Genomic DNA, 21,052 nt, shown 5'->3' on the forward strand with positions numbered 1-21,052 from the left:
CTTTTTTTTTTTTTTTTTTTTGCCAGTCCTGGGCCTTGGACTCAGGGCCTGAGCACTGTCCCTGGCTTCTTCCCGCTCAAGGCTAGCACTCTGCCACTTGAGCCACAGCGCCGCTTCTGGCCGTTTTCTGTATATGTGGTGCTGGGGAATCGAACCTAGGGCCTCGTGTATCCGAGGCAGGCACTCTTGCCACTAGGCTATATCCCCAGCCCCAGGAATGGCTTTTGCATCTTACAAATTGGCCCCGTCAGTCAGGGCCAGAATAGTATAAATGACTTTGGTGTACAGTGTCTGAAAAGAGAAACAAGAGCCAGGACTCAGAAGAGGGTCAGTGGGGAAGAGGGGAAAATAAATGGTTGTAGGCATTTGGGGATGGTTGGTGCTGGGGATGGAACCCAGGACATCATGCATGCTCCACTCCTGAGCCACACTTTTAAGCCAAATGGCGGCCAAGAATATCAAAGGATCCAGGGCCACTGCCGATGGAAGCTTGGAAGCCAGTGTGGGCAGAGCACTCCTAGCAGGCTCAATGTAGGCTATATTCTTACACGGAGAGGTCCACTGTGGGAAAGGATATGGGTGGGATTCAGGACACTGGTGGTAATGCAGGGCCTTTGCTGTCCATGAGGCTTTGGCCTTCCACCTCGCCCACTTCTACCTATCTCTGAAAAGTGTGGACAAACTCAGATTGGCAGGAGAAAGCCCAATCTTTTCCTTAGCCCTAAGGCTCACTGGTTCTGGCTACTGCTGATGCTGTAAGCTTCTGGGCCCTCTGTCTCCATCCTAGGTCCCCAGAGCCCCAGTATGGCTAATTCTGCCTGATGGTTTGCTCCATTCCCCAGCTCCTTCTGGGAAGCCCTTGGAAAGGGCACCTGTGGCTCTTTGCCTGGAACAATTCCTATCCTCTCCACTGCCCAGAGCAACAGGCAGCCTTGGCAATAGGCTGCTAAGCTCCCAGCTACTTCATCCTCAGCTAGGGTCCTGGGGGATCCCTCCTCCTCTTTTATCTCCCCCACCCACCCCAGTTTCCTGCCTAGAGCTGGGAGTGAGCTGGATTCAGATTGGATTCCTCATTCATTATGAGTCATCTCTCTGGCCCTGAGGGAGGGCAGAGTCCAGATTCTTCCCCTTGGCTCCGCCTTGCCTTTAAACAAGAGATTTATACTTGTAAAGACCGTTAGCTTACCATGGTAATTTTATATGTCATTTTGGCTAGACTATGATACCTAGTTTTTGGTCAACATATCCAGTTTTTTGTCAACATCAGTGTAGAAGTGACTGTGAAGTATTTTATTAGATGTGATGAACATGTAAATCAGGAGACTTGGAATTTTTTTTTTTAAGATGATCTTCCATAGTATAGATAGGCCTTGTCCAATCAGTTGAAGCTCTAAAAGGCACAAGGATCCCCTGAAGAAGATGGAAATCTGCTAGGTGCTGGTGTCTCACACCTGTAATCCTAGCCACTCAGGGGGCTGAGATCTGAGGATCATGGTTCAAAGCCAGCCCACACAGGAAGGCCTATGAGACGCTTATCTCCAATTAATCACCAGAAAACAGGAAGTGGGTCTGTGGTTCAAAGTAATAGTGTGCTGGCCTTGAGCTGGATTGCTCAGGGACAGTGCCAGGCCCAGAGTTCAAGCCCCACAACCAACCGGGGGGGGGGGGGGGACAACAAAAACAGAAGATGGAAATCTGCCCCCATTCATTGTTCAGCCCAAGACTGCAATGTCAACTCTTCCCAGGTTCTACTGCCTGCTCTGCAGATTTCAGACTTGCCAGCCCCCATAATCACATGAGCCGTGACCTTAAACCAATTTCTCGACCCCTTCCTCTGTCTACACACACACACATACACACATATCTATGGGTTCTTTGGTGAAGCTTGGCTAATACACTTAACTCCCAAGAGTTAGTGGCAGGAGAGGTAGAGTCTGGAACTTCTGGGGACTCTAGAGTTCTCCTGCCCCTACCTCTCTCTCACTGTGAGTGACAAGCTTCCAGAACTCAATTTCTCTGAAAACTAGGTTGTTCCTTCTACTGGAAAAGCAGTAAATTAATAGGGAGTCAGAAGGATTTCTCCAAGCCTTTCTCCTTTTTTGCCAGTATCTAATAATCCTTTGATGCTGGGCCAAACCCTTCATTTAAATTAGACAAAATTAGCTGGGCATGTTGGTGCACATCTGTAAGTCCAGATCAAGAGGTTGCGGCCTGCCTAGACTAACTACATCATGAGCCCTTTAACAGTGATGGATAGGAAAGAGGAAGAAAGGGAGGAAGGAAAGAAGGAAATTTACCATGGAGAGGGTCAAATGGACTCAAATGCATTTGCTGATTGAATTAGTTCCCAAGCAGAGCAATTAGGAGGTCATGAAATAAGAAGTGCTCAGAATTTGTGGAATGTAGGGGACCTTGGGGACCTCCTGGTCCCTGACTTTCTGCAGAATCCCAGTTGCACAAGAGGCTCTGGGAAAGTGAAGGAGGGGCTTGGAAGTTTGGAAAACACTCAAAATGCCATCATCTTTCAGAGCGCCAGGAAGCATGAAAGGGCTAGCTATGTATGCCTTCTTAGGCATACAAAGGTCTCGGGTTCCACCCCCAACACTAAAAGAAAACAAGAATAGGAACACTGACATCCAACAGCTGAAAAAGAAAACCTGGTTATTGTTGAATTCTTTGTGCTTCAAACAAATTGGCCCAAGCCTCTTTTCTGCTTTTCTGCCATTCAGGGACCATGGAGCTTTGCAGGTGGAGAAGCTCAGTGTAGGGAGGGGACTGGCCCTCCACACAGTGACTTAGAGATAACCCAGGACTGGGGTCAGGTCTCCGGCCTCCTTACCTGAGGCATGTCCAGGGTAAACTGTGACCAAACTGTGACCGTGGAGGACTAAACCTAATTCTCCCCACCTCACAAATTCCTCTAAAGAAAAAGTATCCTTTTATATTTGTCTTTTTGTTTCTTCCACTTCTTGGATTTTAATTAAATTATACTTGGCAATGGACCCACATCTGTTCACAGAGGCCTATTTCATGCAGAGGGTTCTTTATTTGGGTGTTTCCCAGCTCTGTGCAGTGGCTTCCAACAGCCCGATCTCTCAAGGCGTAAGCTTCCCTTCTTTGGAAAAACTACTCCTGAGGGCAGGCCTGACCTGGGCAGATCCTGCCTGCGCAAAAAAGTGTTCAAGACTCTCCTTCCAATTAAACACAAAATGCCATACTGGAGGTGTGGCTCAAGTGGTAAGGTGCCAGCAGTGTAAGCAAGAAAGTTGAGAGCCAGAGCACAAGGCCTAGAGCTCAACCCCCCCAGTACTGACACTCAAAAACAAAACACCAATAACAAAAACAAAACAAAAAAGGGCTGGGAATATGGCCTAGTAGCAAGAGTGCTTGCCTCGTATACATAAAGCCCTGGGTTCAATTCCTCAGCACCACAGATATAGAAAAGGCCAGAAGTGGCGCTGTGGCTCAAGTAGCAGAGTGCTAGCCTTGAGCAAAAAGAAGCCAGGGATAGTACTCAGGCTCTGAGTCCAAGCCCCAGGACTGGCAAAAAAAAAAAAAAAAGAAAGAAAGAAAGAAAGAAAGAAAAAGAAAAGCTATTAATAAATTTAACCAAATCTTCCTTTCCTGTTCTTAGGGTTGAAAACCATAAGCTCCAAATCAAGATCTCAGTTCTCCATTCTAAATTGGAAGTGGAGGGGCCAGACTGTGAAATATTCTGAGATGTGTAATTCCCTTGAACTTTACAGATATGAGAAACAACAGATCTGTAATTCCTAGGCTTATTTGGACTTGATTTAATTCTAACCCTTGCTGGATTAAAAACACCTTACTGATAAGCATTTCCAGTCTCCAGGCAAAGGAGCTCTTGGCTGTCCAAGGACCACCTCCAGGCCGAGAGCTCAGCCCCAAGATTCTGGACCGGTAGCTTGTTTCCTCATTCTGATTATATACCCCCACCTTCACTAAGCCCCCTCCTCCTCCCCTACTGAGATGGCTTTACAACTGGATTAGATTCTATTTGTGTGTGGTTCTTTTAGCATTCTCCTGTTCTTCCATCCCTGGGGCCCCCACATCTGGCAGCTGTATAGCAGCCTCTTGGATGCTAGTTTGGCCTGTCCCAGGCCATGCTGATGATGAGGATCCCCAGGGATCCAGGAGAAGTGTGCTTCAGAAATTCTGCTACAGGGCTGGGAATGTAGCTTAGTGGTAGAGTGCTTGCCTAGCATGCATGAAGCCCTTGGTTCGATTCCTCAGTACCTCATAAACAGAAGAAGCTCTAAACAGAAGTGGCTCTATAGAACACCAGCCTGAGCAAAAGAAGCTCAGAGACAGTGTCCAGACCCTGAGTCCAAGCCCCAGAACTGGCCAAAAACAAAAGAAATCCTGTTACAGCCCTGCTGACAGGTGAGGATCTCACCTCTGCCTAGATACTTTCAAAAACTAAGCTCACCACTTTGATTATGGTAAGGGCCACATAACATGTCACTCAGGTTTCTACTACTCTAACAAACACCTGAAACAGTCAAGTTTACTATGGCTCACCATTTTAGAAACTTTCATCCATGATGGGTTGGCCCCATTGCTTTGGGTTTGTGGTAGCATCCAGACCTCCTTCCCTTGATCTTGTCTCCTTTTTGCCTGCTGTACCCCTAGGCACAGTATTTCTGAGTTCTCAAGCCAGTGTGTGTTTTCAAGTTGGTGGTATTACTGCCAACTAGGTGACTTCCAAAAACAAGTTTTTCCTCCCTGCAGAGGCTGGGAGGGCACTTGGTTTTATCCTCCTTCTAGATTCTGGTAATTGTCACCAAGCCACCCCGAGCTCCACCTAGCCTGATCACCATCATCTGTTTGTCTGTTATAGGCTCACCTGTATTGGATTTAGGAACCACCTGGATCAACAAGAGCCCTAAATTAACCACATCTGCAAAGACCCTTTTCCAAATGGGCTCACCACAGGTTCTGGAGATAAGGGCATATGCATGTCTTGGGGGGGGGGGGCACTGTTTAACCCTCTATGCCCTGCATCTGTTTCTCATATTCAGTGTACACATATACTCCAGGCTTTCCCTCCCTTCCAGTGACATTTTGAAGATTCTGCCTCTCTTCCTAAGGCTTCATAGAGAAGCAAGCCTTGTCTGCTCCAAGGTCCTTAGCTGAGCTGTACCCGCTTCTCTCCCTGGTGACTTCCTTAGGCTGTGTTTCCCTAACAGCACCTGACATTTTCCTCACTTCCCTTGGGATTCCCCTGGAAGGCAAGCCAGAATGTCATAGGGAAAGGATGAGAGTTCAGGCACCCAGCTGCTGTGCGCTTGGGGTGTTCCCTAGGCTGGTTCCCCTGGGAGGAGCAGAGGCAGCCCGTTCCACTTCCTGCTCGCCCTCTGGACTCCAGTTAATTTCCTTCTGGTGGGATGTGTTTGATTACAACCTCATTAAGCATCTCTGCACACTAGGGCCCTGGAGATTTCAATACTGAGGCTGTCTACCCTTGTCAGTTAATATTCAGAGCCTGCTGCCTCCCTCCCCCAGCTGGTTGATGCAGAAACTGTGGAGTCACACCTGGAGGAGAAACAGAGTGCCAGCTCATTCCCCAGCTCATTTCCCCACAGGGCATGGGCTGAAACCTGGATTTCAAAGGGAAGGGGGTTTTAAAATAGAGCTTGCCTGGCAGCCCACTCTGTGGCTTCTCCCAGCCCTCCCCCACACACCTCAGGAGACACCTCTCAAAAAAAGATGAATGCTCTGAGGACAGTGAAAACAAAGACAGGTGGGCAGTCTGAGAGGAGCCTCTCACTGTCAGACATGTGGGACTCATCCAAGAACCAACCAACCGATCCTGGCTTCCCTTAGGCACAAAGGAAGGTAGGAAGCTGCTTTCTCTGGGCCTCAGGACTTCACCTCTCAACTTCAGGTGAATGGGGTGATGATCTGGGGGTCTGCCCTTTATTCCACCTCTCCCCTGCCTCAATCCTGAGAGAGCAGCTCAGAGATCCTTCAGGCAATAAAGGAAGAGGGGGTGATCCAAGAGGAAACAGGGCTGGTAGGTTCAACACGGGACAAGAATGTCCTGGGGGCACCAGTGTAGAGTCCCATGTACTCCCACTAGTCAGAGATCCAGGAGGTGGGGGTGAGCCAGATGGCCCTGGTCAAGGTTGGTCACAATAATGCCTGAGACTGGGCCCAGGGCTGGGCTTCTCAGCAAACTAGAGCCTGCCGTCTCCTAAGGCAAGAAGCCAGGAGGACAAGGACATGCTGGGAGACGTGGTCTCTCCCTCCATCCCACCTTCAAGGGTGAGCAAATGGGGGAAGGAGAAGCCTAGATGTGTAATAAATATCATGGAGCCTGAACCTTGACCTCTGAGACTGATCTACTGCAGGATCCCAAAGAAATGAACTTGATGGGAAAGGAACAAAAGGCCACAAAAAGAGGCCATGTTGGATGGAAAAGAAAACCAACAGAGGAAATGAAAATGGAGATTAATGAGCAAAATGAGAACTGCACAGAAAAGAAATGCTGCGGGAAAGTAGTGATGCTCCCTTGAAATGTGGAATCAAGGTAGAAGGTGGTTCTGAGACACCCCCCCCCCAGTAGAGTGTATTATTGAAAGAAAAAAAAAACAGAAAAGGTAAATACCGAGAAACTTGAGAGCTGTCATTGTTTTTTCTTAGAAAAACAGAAGCTGGGAGCTGGGAATATGGCCTAGTGTCAAGAGTGCTCGCCTCCTATACATGAAGCCCTGGGTTCAGTTCCCCAGCACCACATATGTAGAAAATGGACAGAAGTGGCACTGTGGCTCAAGTGGCAGAGTGCTAGCCTTGAGCAAAAAAGAAGCCAGGGACAGTGCTAAGGCCCTGAGTCCAAAGCCCAGGACTGGCCAGAAAAAGAAAGAAAAAGAAAAAAAAAGAAGCTGGAAGATGGCTGTTTAGAGATGGCAATACCCCAACCTTTCCATTTTCTCTGTAGATGAATTTGAGGGAGGGGGGTGTAGCCAAAATCACAGAATTACCACTGCACTTTTTGATGAAATTTTGTAATAACCAGCCAGATGCAATAACAGCCCACCTACTATGGAGGCTGAGGCAGGAGATTATACTAGGAATCCAGAGCCAGCCTTTTTTTTTTTTTTGGTCATGGGGCTTGAACTCAAGGCGTAGGAGCTGTCCTTGAGCTCTTTTTGCCCAAGGTTAGTACTCTACCACTTTGGACCACAGGGCCACTTCCGGTTTTCTGGTTGTTAATTGGAGATAAGAGTTACACAGACTTTCCTGCCTGGACTGGCTCCGAACTGTGATCTTCATGTCTCAGCCTTCTGAGTAGCTAGGATTATAGGTGTAAGCTACCAGCCCCTAGCCTTCAGCCTGTCTTTTAAGATTTTTTTTTTAATTTTTTTTAGGGCTGGGAATGTGGCTTAGTGGTAGAGTGCTTGCCTAGCATGCAGGAGGCCCTGAGTACCATTACTCAGCACTACATAAACAAAAAAAAAAGCCAGAAATGGCTCTGTGACTCAAGTAGTAGATTTGCTAACCATGAGCAAAAGAAGTTCAGGGACAGTACCCAGGCCCTGACTTCAAACCCCAGGACTGGCAAAAAAAGAAGAAGAAGAAGAGGAAGAGGAAGAAGAAGGAAAAAGAAAAAGAAGAAGAAGAAGAAGAAGAAGAATTTTTTCTTTTTTTAGTATCCAAGCATGACAAACAGGAAAAAAAGGTGGGGTGGGGGATGGGGGAGAAAAGAAAACAAAAGTCCAGAATGTTTGCATTTCCTTAGCTCTGTGTTGGTCTTGCTTGGATTTTATGTACTTTGCCTTTTAAAAAATGTACAAATTGGGGCTGGGAATATGGCCTAGTGGCAAGAGTGCTTGCCTCGAATACATGAAGCCCTGGGTTCGATTCCCCAGCACCGCATATATAGAAAATGGCCAGAAGTGGTGCTGTGGCTCAAGTGGTAGAGTGCTATCCCTGGGCAAAAAGAAACCAGGGACAGTGCTCAGGCCCTGAGGCCAAGGCCCACGACTGCCCCCCCCCCAAAAAAATGTACAAATTATATAGGACATTTTAAAACATACAAATGCTGGGGGTGGAACCCAGGGTTTTGTCATTGCTAGGCATGACAACTACTTACCTACTTTAACTGTTGTTAAATGGACAGTCTAGTAGTATTGAGTACATCATGTTGTATAACCGGGCTCTGGAACATTTCATTTTTAAAACTGAAATTCATTTTCCATTAATCAGCCACTTCTTCCACGCCCAACCACCTTTCTGTTCTGTCCCTTTTGATTACATTTTGAGACTGCACGTTAGTGGAATCATGCAGTTTTTCCTGACTGGCTCATTTTTCTGGTGTCCTTAGGTTCATCCATGTTGGAGAATGTGTCTGTTTCCTCCCTTTGTAGGCTGTATAATATCCAATAGTGCATATATGTCATGCTTTTTGTTTATGCATACACTGATCAGTAGCCAGATTGCTTCTACCTTTTCTCCATGGTGAAGAATGCTGCTTTGAACCTGGCTGTGCAGGTATCCCCGAGCCCTGTTTCTCATTCTTTTGGATAGAATTTCTGGGTTTTATGTAACTGGGTTGAGCAATGGCTGCACCATTCTGCAGTGACCATACCATTTCATGCATTTCCTTACCTCCTGGCTGATTCTTGTTTTCTAGGGGTTGGGAGGGGACTTTTTGGATCTGAGAATTGGAGCAGCCAGAGAGGCCAAGTTTGTATTATGAAGATAAGAGCCGAGCTCCAGGATGGTTTGTGGGATGGAGATGAGAAGTGGAGAGACAGTTGGGGGGGTTGGAGAGATACTGGGAGGGGATGGTATAGGAAGATTGTCATAAAGATAACAACTGCACTATTGGCTTTTGACTGCTGCTCCTAGAAAGGAAAAGGTGTGCTGGGATCTTCCAAGAGTTGCAGCTTGGGTTTAGTGACAAAGATAGCCCTACAGGAGCAAGGGGGTGAAAATCTGAAGAAATAACCAACAGCCTCCAAGCCACCTACACTGCTAAATACCAAAGGGCAGCCTGGCAGCATGAACAGCATTTTTGAGGCGCGTCTATTGAGCCCAGTTGTCTCAAGTTGTGACATCAATATAAAGGAATTTTCATAGTTTAGAGCTCAGAACCGAAATGATCCATCACTGGTCCTAGTGGCTCACGCCTGTTATCCTAGCTACTCAGGAGGCTGAGATCTGAGGGTCACAGTTCCAAGCCTGCCAGGGCAGTGTCCATGAGATGCCTATCTCCAGTTAACCACCAAAAGTCTGGAAGTGGGACTGTGGTTGAAGTGGTAGAGCACTAGCCTTGAGTGAAAAAGCTAAAGGGACTATACCGAGGTTCTGAGTTCAAGCCCTTATACTGGCATGAAAAGAAAAAGAAAAGAAACCATCTGTCTTTTCCCGTGATGGGGCAGGTATGGGGTGACTGAGACTCCCCCAGCCAGGCAGGAATGCAAAATAAATGTGTGGGTATAACTGGGCAGGGGCAACAGTAAGCAGGAAAGGTCAGTGTATATATACACTTTGGATTTTTTTTTTGCATTCAAATAATAATCACAGTGGTGGTAACCTGAATCTGAAATCCCCAAATCTCCCACCAAGGGTTAAGAAAGGCAAATGTTGAACCTCCCTGAGACCTTACCACAGCTTCTTTCCAGGTCTGTGCTGTGGCTTGGATATGGCTTGTCCTCATGAAAACTCTGATTGAAGTTTGGTTGCCTGTGTAGCAGTTTCAGGAGATAGGATCTATAAGAGGGATTAATATCTTTCTCAAGAGACTAGATTTGTTCTCAAGGGAATAGATTTGTTCTCTGGAGAGCAATAGCAGTTGTTATAAAGTGGGTCAGCTCCTTTGTCCCCTGATCTCTTCCGCATATTCGCTCACCACTCTGAATCGTACTCTCTCCATCTGATGCCATCTGCTGTTATGACACATCACAAAGTCCTTGCCACATGTGACCACACAGTATTGAAATTTCCAGTTTCCAGAGCCATGAACTAGTGTTGGGTACTCTGTTAATAGCTAAAGAAAATGGATTAGGGACAGGTCAGTTTCCTGGGTTTTAGTTCCCATGATGCCACTTTCCAGCTTTCTAGCTAGAAAGTCTAGAGCCCAGTCCCTTGGGTCAGTGTTGCTCCTCCTTCCAAAAGCCAGCTGTGAGAGTGAGTCTCCCTTGAACTCCTCAACATCACATGAGCTCTTGCCTATTTTGACTAGGAGCCTTATTGCAGAATGAGAGGGTATAGAAGGCAGGAAAGCGCAGCACCAATGACTCACCCCTAGCTACTTGGGAGGCTAAGTAAGGTCTAAGGATCATAGTTCAAAGGCAGCCTGGGCAGGAAAGTCAGAGAGAGAGAGAGAGAGAGAGAGAGAGAGAGAGAGAGAGAGAATTTCTTATCCAATTTGTTACCTTCTCCTTCATCCCCCCTCCCCATTCCCTTCCCCCCTGAGTTGTACAGTTGGTTTGCACTATATAGTTTTGTAAGTATCAGCAACACTGTCTTGTATCCTAGTGGCTCTCAAATGTTTTTTGTTTTGTTTTGTTTTTGTTGCCAGTCCTGGGGCATGGACTCGGGGCCTGAGCACTATCCCTGGCTTCTTTTTGCTCAAGGCTAGCACTCTACCACTTGAGCCACAGCGCTACTTCCAGCTTTTTTCTATATATGTGGTGCTGAGGAATAGAACCCAGGGCTTCATGTATACGAGGTGAGCACTTTACCACTAGGCCATATTCCCAGCCTCTCAAATGTTTTTTGGTATTAGGATCCCCCCCACCTTTTTTTTTTTTTTTTTTTTGCCAGTTGTGGAGCTTGAACTCAGGCCTGAGCATTGTCCCTGGCTTCTTTTTCCTCAAGGCCAGCACTCTACCACTTGAGCCACAGTGCCACTTCTGGCTTTTTCTGTATATGTGGTGCTGAGGAATCGAACCCAGGGCTTCATGTATACGAGGCAAGTACTCTACCGCTAGGCCATATTCCCAGCCCCTCAGGATCCCTTTATAGTCTTTAAAATTATGAGGCTTCAAAGAAGTTTCCCTTAAGTGGGTCATACCTAATGCTAAGTTACATATTAGAAATTGAAACAAAGGGATTTAAGGGCTTATTTGCTTACTTAAAAATAGCAGTAATAAGGGGGAGAGAGCTATTGATCAAAAGCTGTATAATTACAGTTAGATAAGAGGAAAATCCAGAATTTCTGCACAGAGGCAGAAACAGGGAAGCGGGTGTCTGGGCAGAGTAGAGAACAACAGGGAATTAGCTAATGGTTTTGGAGTGTCTTTCTTGAGAGATGAAAATGGTCTGAAATTGACTGTGGTGATGGTTTTATGAATCTGTAAATATATTAAAAATCATTGGGTTGGATTTTTTTTCTCTTTTATTTTTGGGGGGTTCTGGGGATGGACCCTGGGCCTCACACACAAAGCACTCAAGGTACTCCTAAGCTATGGATACCTCCAGACTCTGCCCTTTTAGTGTCTGAATTACATCTTTTTTTTTTTTTTTTTTTTTTTTGGCCTTTCCTGGGCCTTGGACTCAGGGCCTGAGCACTGTCCCTGGCTTCTTCCCGCTCAAGGCTAGCACTCTGCCACTTGAGCCACAGCGCCGCTTCTGGCCGTTTTCTCTATATGTGGTGCTGGGGAATCGAACCTAGGGCCTCGTGTATCCGAGGCAGGCACTCTTGCCACTAGGCTATATCCCTAGCCCCCTGAATTACATCTTGATGAAGCAGCTTGTGTGTGTGTGTCTGTCTGTCTGTCTATGTCTGTGTGGTCCTGGGGCTTGAACTCAGGGCCTAGACACTGTCCCTTAGCCTTTTTGTGCTCAAGTCTAGCAGCACTCTACCACTTGAACCATAATGCTACTTCTGGCTTTTTCTGAGTATTTGATTGGAGCTAAAAGTTTCACAGACTTTCCTACCTGGGCTTCCTTTGAACTGCAGTCCTCAGATCTCATCCTCCTGAGTAACTAGCATGATAGTTGTGAGCTACCGGTGCCCAGCTAAAGCAGCTTTTTAATTGAAAAAAAAATTAACAAACACGTGGATGAAATAAATTTTTACCAAAAAAAGCTACATTTTTCTAAAAGAAACTATGAGATGGGCATTGTTTGACATTTTTGTCTCTGTAATGTCCGGCTTCTTAGAAGTCCTGCATTCAGTTTCTGAACACAGGTTGTTTTGCTGAGTGTCTTGTATAGAAAAGGCCCATAGACTATGTCACTGGAAAGAAGCTCTGGAAGAGTCCTCGAAGTATCTTCAGGCCTTCCCGCAGGCGGCAGTTTTGAACAGCTATTTTGAGCTCCTGTGTCAGTCTCCAGCCCAACTGACACCGTTGTTCCTTTCACTGCAGCAAGTCCTCCACCTGATTACCCAAGCTTGTGTCATATGAGAGCTACTGGAAATGGCAGTTCAACCTAGGCCAGCCACCCCCTCTAAGTGAAACTCCCCAGTGGCTCTGACTCAACCACCTGCTCAGTGACAATAAGCCCACACTCTGACCATTCCCAGAGATGTGCTGTTGGGACTCCAAACCAGGAAGATGGGATTTTCCTCTGTGCTGCCTACTTTGCAAGGCAAACCAGCCACTCCAAGGCTGGCACGGGGGCCACATTTGGATTTGATTCTTAAGCTTCCCTCCTGCTGGCACCAGAGAGACACCAGTGCAGAGTCAGCAAGGAGCCTATCCCAAGGGGCTGTGACCCAGGCTGCCAATTCCTGGGACATCCTGAGGGTCAGGCAACATCTCCCTCACATCACCCATGTCAGTGACACAAATGTCCTCAATAAACTGGCTTTGGGAAGAGGCACAGAAAGGACACCGAGGAGGCTGGGAGTGCCTAGGACCTTGGGACCAAGAGGTGCCCTAAAGAACATAGCATTCTGGGCACATAGGTGGGGCTGAGATAAACAAAGCAATAAAGGAAGCAAACAGCCTTGGCCCAGCCCTTGTCTGTGTCCCCTGTTGTAGTCCTGGGACCTTTGAGAGAGCCGCCCAAAGGGAAGGCATTGGCTGTGACTCAGTTCCCAAAAGCAAGCCCTTCTAGAGGAGCCCCCTCCTTCTCCCTCTCCCTCTCCATCAAGAAGCGACTGTTTTAAGCCAGAGAGAAAGTACGAAAGAGACAAAGCCACTGCCAACACCAGAGTGACAGCAGAGGAGATACTGGGGAGCAGCATGTTGCATCTTCTCAGCCCTACCCAGGCTCCTGAATTAGCCAGCATTGTTGCCTTGGTCCTTCCAGAATGGGAGGATCTGCAGAGATTGGGGGGCGAGGGGGCCTAGCTGGGTGCCAGTGATTCAAACCTATACTCCTAGCTACTCAGGAGGCTGAGATGTGAGGTTGTGGTTTGAAGCCAACATGGGCAGGAAAGTCCATGTGACTCTTATCTCCAATAAACTACTCAGAAAAAGCCAGAAGTGGTGCTATGGCTTGAGTAGTAGAGCACTAGCCTTGAACACAAAGAGGTTCAGGGACAGAGCTTAGGCACTGAGTTTAAGCCCCAGAACCAGCAAAAAAAAAAAAAAAAAAAAGGAAGGGGAGGGGGCACCTGGAACATAAAACATCTAAGCAATTACCTAATTCTAAGTTTCCAGCTTTTCTTTGGTGCTTGTTTGAAATCAAAAGCTTCCTTGCCAAGAGCCAGGGCCCCAAGTCTTGAGGACTCTTCTGGCCTCCTTGTCCACCAGCTGCCAGCCCCGAGACCTTGGAACACCATTTCTAGCTACTGTCAGAGTATGCCTGTTGGTTTCATGGACAGGAATGCAGATGTCATGCTCTTCCTGGAGAGTTGTTGTCTAGACAGAGAATGAGTTGGAGGCCAGCTGGGGCTGAGGCTGCTAGGTCAGAGGTACACACAGGAGGAGAACACACAGGGGCAAAGCCTGGGAAGGACAGGGCCTGCCATGAAATACACAGAGGAGCACCGCTTGCAAGATAAACTAAGCCCCAAGCTCAATTGTGGGGGTGCATGCCTGAGTCCCAGCACTGAGGGAGGTGTGCAGATTTGAGGCTTGCCTGGACAAGGACTTGCCTACAAAGAAAGGGAAAGAGAGGGAAGGATGAAAAGGATGGGAAAAGAAAAGTTTTGAAAAGGCAAAGTGGCTGTGGGAATCACTGCCCCATTTTCACCCGGTTTCTCTGCCTTCCTTCCCCACCTCCCTGTCCCAGGAAGGGGGAAGCCTTGAACTACAAGCAGAGTCTGGCTGGGAAACCGAAAGCTGAGCCATGGCCCTTTGACCACATAGGCCTTCTAAGACCCTGTAACACATGCTCTCCCACTTTCAGCCTTCCTGCCTTCTCAGCCTTCTACCATGGGCAGGATGGGTGTGTTTTGGTCATTCCTGATGGGGTAATAGTGTATATTCTGGGGCTCTGTGTCCATACAACCCAAATATACCCTTCTGATCCTAAGACCACTATGGGTTTTATGTGCCAAGGTCCCTGTCCAGCACTGATTCCTCTGTTGCCCTGAGTTTATGGCTTTGGCACATCCTGAGGTTAATCCATGGTTCAGAAAGAGAGGCCCCAGGAAGAAAGAGAGGAGTCACTGATGGGGACTCAATTCCTGCCAGAGGCATTGCCCTCGTTACTTGGTTCTGTTTTCTCACCTGGATGCTGGCTCCCCATTTTAGAGAAAGCGGGCTCAACCATGTTAGTTAGCTTGCCTCAAGGTCCTAGGGCTCAGGACTGACCAAGACAGAGTGAGGACAGAGGTCATGGCCAGCACTGCACTTAGTTCTGCACAATATGCATCCCTAGAACTTAGTGGCCAGTGCTCAGAAGCCCCTGCCGAACTCAGCCATGCTGCAGACCCAGCCCTGCAGGAAGCTACAGCAGCAGCAGAGGTTGTCCTGTAAGGTTTGTTCCTGCCTAGTGGAACACAGAGCTCCCCACGCTGGCCCCTTGGTGTCCTTGTGGAAGTTAGAATGAAGCTGTGATAAGAGGCAGAGAACAGAATATCTCCTAAATCTTCCAGGTGTTTTCCATGAAGCTCTTCACAGGACAGAGGCTTGGCATTCTGGCCCCTCTAGATCCATTCTTCCTTTGCTCTTTAACATGTCAGCCACCAGAACACAGGACCTCATCCCAGCCCTCCCTCCAGGGCCACAGGCACTGGGTAAGTTCAGATATAGTCCTTAAAACAGACCAGAGCTGAGGTCTAGCCCCAGTCCTACCCCACCATGCCTGAAGAAGTCAGCCTGTCTGGGCCTCTATTTCTGAGAATCACAGGAAAAGATGTTCAGAAATATTAAGACTATCTCACCCAGTGTCAGGGGCAAATCTCTTCTGGAACTCAGGCAGACACCCCCACATTCTCTGCACAGGTCCCAGCAACTTGTAGTGTTTAGTCCAGCACTCCAGAATAGGCAAAACATTTATTTCTTCTCTTTAAGCAGAGAATTTCTAGTCAAGTTCCCACCAACCAAGATTGGAAAAGGCAAGCTGGGTTGTATTGGGAGTGGGAGAAACTGCCCATTCCCTGGCACTGTGAAAGAATCATAGAAGCTTCAGAGCACAGAACAGCTGGAGCAGGGCCTTTGGATCCACATTCACACTGGTCACCACTTTTCAGCCGTTCCCTGGTGACCCTTGCTGATGGGTGGGGGTCTCTACAGAGTCCTTGGAGCTGGGGGCTTTCCATATGTGGTTCCCACTGTAAGAGATAAAGTAATAATATATTTTCCTCAACCATCATAAAGCTCATGGTGGAGACTCCCATGATGACAGATTCACAAGAAAATAGCACACAAAGGTATATACACTATCAGGTTTGTATGACATAAGGGAGCCTTCAGAAATAAAAGACTTGGGTCAGAGATGATGGGGATGTAGCTCAGTGGTAGAGGTGTTAGGTTCCATTTCCCAGTACTGCAAATGAAATAAAGATCCAAAGAAGTGGAAATCTATACTTTTTTTGCTTTGCCTTGGGACTTAAACTCTGGGCCTGGGCACTATCCCTGAGCTTTTATGCTCAAGGCTAGCACTAAACCACCTGAGCCACAGCTCTGCTTCCAGCTTTTCTGTGATTGTCAATAAGAGTATCACAGACTTTCCTGTACAGGCTGGCTTCAAACCTCAATTCTCAGATCTCAGCCTCCTGAGTAGCTAGGATTACAGGCATAAGCCACCACACCTGGCAAGAAGTCTACATTTTTATGGATAGTGTGCAAAAGTCTGAATGGAGGGAAGGGTTCAGTTTAGTGATAATACATTTGGGAGCAATTCATCAAGTTTGTAAAGATTCTTCTTGGTGTCTGTGTTCTTAAAAATAAAGGAATTTCTCCCCTCTGGTTATAGAGGGGACTTCCCTGGAATGAGAACATGAGCCATCATCACTGTAGGGGAAGGTCAGAGAATTCTTTGCTTTAGGGGAGAAGCATGGGAGAAAGTTGGGGAGGCCTTCCTGCTTCTGCTGTTTCCTCAAGCGCTATAGTGCCATATTTTTGGAGTAGCATGTCCTGAACCCCACCCCACCCCCAAATGCTTGTCCCTTCTCAAGTCAGAGTAGCCTCTGTTCTAGGATTTCTTCCACATCCTGTCCTGCTTGATGGCTCTATCTTCCATCCCCCTTCCTTCCCACTTGGAGGACCCCATGTAGTACCCTCTTTCAGGGAGCCAGGATGAGGTTTTCTTGCAGATACCTGGAAGCTTCACCTTAGAACTCCACAACTGAAATATTTCTGAGGCAAAGGAACACTGAGATTGGGTCATCTCCAGAAGCAGCAGTCTGAGTACTCTCAGAGGCAGGGGGGAAAATACAAATGGAGGTCAATAAACAATACTTGACAAGACAGGGGAGTTGGTTTTTGTTGTTGTTTGCCAGTCCTGGAACTTGGATTCAGGGCCTGAACACTGTCCCTAGCTTCTTTGCTCAAGCTAGCACTCTACCTCTTGGGATACAGCGCGCCTTCTGGCTTTTTCCTGTGTATATGGTACTGAGGAAGCAAACCCAGGGCTTCATGCATGCTAGGCAAGCACTCTTTAAGCCACATTCCTAGTGCCAAGACAGGGTATGAAGGTCAGTTCCAAACTTGGCTCCTGGAGAAAAGCAATCACCAGCTCCAAGCCCAACATCCTTGACTACATCCTTAGGGAAGCCAGAAGTGAGGCTTGGGGGAAGTTGTCTTGGGAAAGCTTCACAAGCCAGGAACTGCAGAGCTTGTTGCTTGCAGATTAGATACTGGTCCTTCCTCTTCCTCAACTAGAGATAAACAAACAGGGGCTTGTCCTGGTGTCTTCCAGATGCTTCCTTGCCTAATGTCTGGGAGAGGCTGAGCTGCCTCCAGGCTGTACCTGCAGGCAGGGCTGTGTGAGTTGGATGGCACTTGACCTCTGGGCATCCTCTGCTCTTGCAGGACCTGGGCATGGAGTCAACCTCACTGGATGACGTCCTGTATCGCTATGCCAGCTTCCGGAACCTGGTGGACCCCATCACACACGACCTCATCATCAGCCTGGCACGCTACATCCACTGCCCCAAGCCGGTAGGGCAGTTGGGGTCTGAGCCAGCCAGGTTCTGGGGTGTGAGGTGGGCACCTTTCAAAGCACAGACCTGACCGTGGAAGACCCTGGTCCCAGAGAGCTGGGACTTTGCCCCCAGGAAAAGGAGGCTCCTGGTGCTGATTCCATCTGTGGCTTTGTCTGAAGACCTTCTCTTAGAGGCTCTTGGAGCTGCCTGCGCTTGCAAGACCTTGAGGTGGGGCTGACTGTGGGTTGCTGGGAGCCAGCCAAGGTCAGCAGAAGGCAGGGATACTAGCTCAAATATGAGACAGAAAAAAAGTCAGTAATGTGGACTGGTAGACAGGAACCTGGAGGCCTGGGAGAGAAGAGCTAATTGATGCCCAGAGCCATGGGGAGCCAACCAACTGGCTGGCAGCAACCTCATCTCTCACTCAGACTATACATGGTCCAGCCCAGAGAAGCAGGAAAGCATCAGAGACAGACCTATAAGAGATCCAGCAGGTGCCAGACCTCTGCCTTTTCTAAAACAGTGATTGAATTGCCTCCAGTTGAGACAGATGATATAGGACTCCCCCCTGACACCCCCTCTACATGCACATTAAAAAAAAAAAGTAGGCAAACTGTATTTTCATGCCCACTTGAGAGTTGAGGAAAACAAAAATCAAGTAATGATGTGATGTGAGGAAGGTTATACTTCCCATGAGAACCTTTGGGGTGGTTTGGGACCACCTCATGAACCTGTGCTGGGTGGAACACAGGATGTAGTTAAGTGCCTGTCAGACCTGGTAAAGCAGGACCAAGCTGGGCTAGGAGGGAGAGCTGGAGCTCCTAATCTCTGGTCCTTCCCTTTTGTCTGGGTGGGACTGGAGAGGTAGGTGGTACCTGGGCTCTTAGTCATTTCAGTCTGCTAGTCAATTCAGGCTGTTATATAAAGTGCTGTGGGCTGGAGAGTTTATAAACAAACTTCTCTCTCAGTCCTGGAGGCTGAAGTTCAAGATCTGGGTGTCTGGTGAAAGCCCCCTTCTCTGTCAAAGACTGCTGCCTTCTCTGTGTGTCCTTGTGCGGCAGGAAGAGGATAAGAAGCTTGCTGGCCTCTACTTATAAGAGCCCTGATCTCATCATGAACCCCACCTCCCAAGGCCACAACTCGTAACTTCATCCCCCTGGGTACTGGGGTTTCAAGATGGGAATTAAGTGGGGACACAAGCCCTCTGTTCATTGCATGGTGTGACCTTTCTATATCACTTGATCCCCTGAACTTTGTTTTCCTCAGCCTTAAAAGAGGAATCAAAGTCATGTTTTTCCTCAGGAGGCGAGATCTGAAGCTTGTGGTTTGAAGCCAGACCAGGCAGGAAAGTCCATGAGACTCTTGCTTCCGACAAACCACCAAAAAAAGCTCAAAGTAGACCTATGGTGGTCTACCTAAGTGGTAGAGCTCCAGCCTTGTTCAGAAAAGCTCAAGAACAGGGCCCAGGCCCTGAGTTCAAGTCTCAGGACTAGTACCCTCCCTCCCCCCAAAAAAAATTCATGTTTCACCTATTGAGTTGTTTGGAAGGTTCAGTGACATTAACTTGGCACATATGCTCTCCCATGCACAGAAGGCAAGGTAGTAACTGACAAGGGAGCAGCTACCTCATGATGGCACTGTGGCCTCGAAACCCAGAGTCTTACAACACAACACGCTAGCAAAGTGCCTGTAATCCTACCTACTCTGGAGGATGAAACATAAATATCAAGGTTCAAAGAAACCTTTTTGGGGGGGCAGAAAAATCCATAAGAGTCTTATCTCTAACCAGTGAAAAGCTGGAACTGAAGGCATGGTCAGTGGTAGAGTGCCATCCTTGAATTAAGAAGCCAACTTCCTCTTCTTAGCTCTTTGCATCTGAGACTCTCCTACCAGCTCAAGTTAACAGGACCAGAAGGTGTACACAGGTGTCAGGACTATTAATTACAGGGCAGGTAGACCTCTATCAGCTGTCTGTTAGATGGAAAGAAGGAAATGGCCCTTTTGGGCTGGTCTCATGAGGAAGATCCTACAAATCATCCTTCCGCTGCTCGGACTACAGGCCCTCAACAAAGCCTGATGAGAAAGAAGGAAAGTCAGGATCCTCAGATCAAGTGGACAGGGCTGAGATTGCTTTAACACCCCTACAAAGTGAAGGTGTCCCAGTGAAATTTCTTACGTCGCTCTCAGCTGGAAGGTAGAGCCAGCTCCAACAGCCTGAGAGCAGTACTGAAAGGAGCCATACTTAGTGACCTTCCCATCTGTCCCTGTCCTCTGCCCTTCCCTTCACAGCCACATCCTGTCTCCAAGGCTAACTAAAATAGCATCCAACGGGGTTCCAAGCATCAGCACCACCTCCCCACCTCCTGTGCTCCAGGGAGCAGCCAGAAAGCTTGTTAGTGCTGGGTTAATTGGATTACATCCAGACCTTGCTGAAAATTCTTCATTGCGCTGTTGTAGTTTAAATAAAACCCAAACCACGGGACTGTGATGGAGCCATGGCCTAGGATGTGTGAGGCACAAAGTTTCATCCCCAGAGCCACAAAAAAAAAAAAAAAAGAAAGAAAGAAAGAAAGAAAAGGCACCCGCATCTCTCATCTCATCTCTACCATTCTTGGCCCCATATACTCTTCTCCAGCCACACAGCACATTTCTTTTCCCGGCACATCCAGATCCTTTCCTGTCTAGGGACTTGACTGCCTCCTCCAACAGCATGAGCCATCTCCTGCCGTAAACGTCCTCTCTAACTTCCTCTCAGGCCTTTGACTGGCCTACCTAATGTATGTCTCTCAACCATGCACTGCCTCTGCCCTCTATTTCTCCACTTTAATTTTTCCATCACACTTACTAGTCTCTGAAATTATTATTCTTATTGCTTTAGTCAGCTTTCCATCACTATGACAAATACATGAGATAATCAACTTGAAAACAGGAAAGGTTTGCTTGGGCTCACAGTTTTGGAGGGTTCGGTCATTTCCTGATTGATTGACTCCATTGCTTTGATCAAGCCTGTGGCACATCCATCTCATGGCAAGTGTGAAAGAGCAGAAGAGGAAGGGGCTAAGGTAACCAAGGGCACACCCAAATGACCTAACACCTCCTGCTAGACTCGGCCTCTTCAAGATTCCACTACCTTCCAGTACTACGTAGCTGAAGACAAAGTCTTCACACATGGGCCTTTAGGGGATATTTACGATCCAAATTAGCTGGGTGTTGTGCACACCTGTAATCCCAGCTATATAGGAGACAGACAGAGGACTGAGGTTCAAGACCAGCCAGGCAAAGGTAGGACAAGACTATATCTGAGAAACACTGAAAGTTAAAGGATTGTATATGTGATTCAAGTGATAGAATGCCTGCTTTGCAACTATGAGGTCCCAAGTTCAATCCTCAGTACTGGGGTGAAAAACATCTCTAATATAGTATATTCATAACTTGTTGTATACTTTGCTGTCTTATTTTCCCACTAGAACATAAACTCCAAAGGATCACCTGTCCTATTTACAGTTACATCCTGTGCAGACAGGAAACAGCCACACATTCCTTGTGAATATTTAAGAGTTAAAAAAAAGGGGGGGGGCCTGGGAATGTGGCTTA

The 21,052-nt window shown here is 47.6% G+C and overlaps 1 protein-coding gene across 3 annotated transcripts in view; it reads left to right on the forward strand.

The window, feature by feature from the left end:
- Positions 1 to 21,052, forward strand: part of Lrrc75a (leucine rich repeat containing 75A) — a 41,946-nt gene that overhangs the window by 12,110 nt on the left and 8,784 nt on the right. For 2 of the 3 annotated variants that reach the window (XM_048365488.1, XM_048365489.1), the window contains exon 2: positions 17,346 to 17,474. The exons of the other annotated variant lie outside the window; for it this stretch is intronic. In XM_048365488.1, coding sequence (XP_048221445.1) covers positions 17,346 to 17,474 — 129 coding nt within the window. The remainder of the gene's footprint in view (positions 1 to 17,345; positions 17,475 to 21,052) is intronic. 3 annotated transcript variants of the gene reach the window in all.

Source organism: Perognathus longimembris, chromosome 17 (genome assembly GCF_023159225.1).
Source record: "Perognathus longimembris pacificus isolate PPM17 chromosome 17, ASM2315922v1, whole genome shotgun sequence".
Lineage (NCBI taxonomy): Eukaryota > Metazoa > Chordata > Mammalia > Rodentia > Heteromyidae > Perognathus > Perognathus longimembris.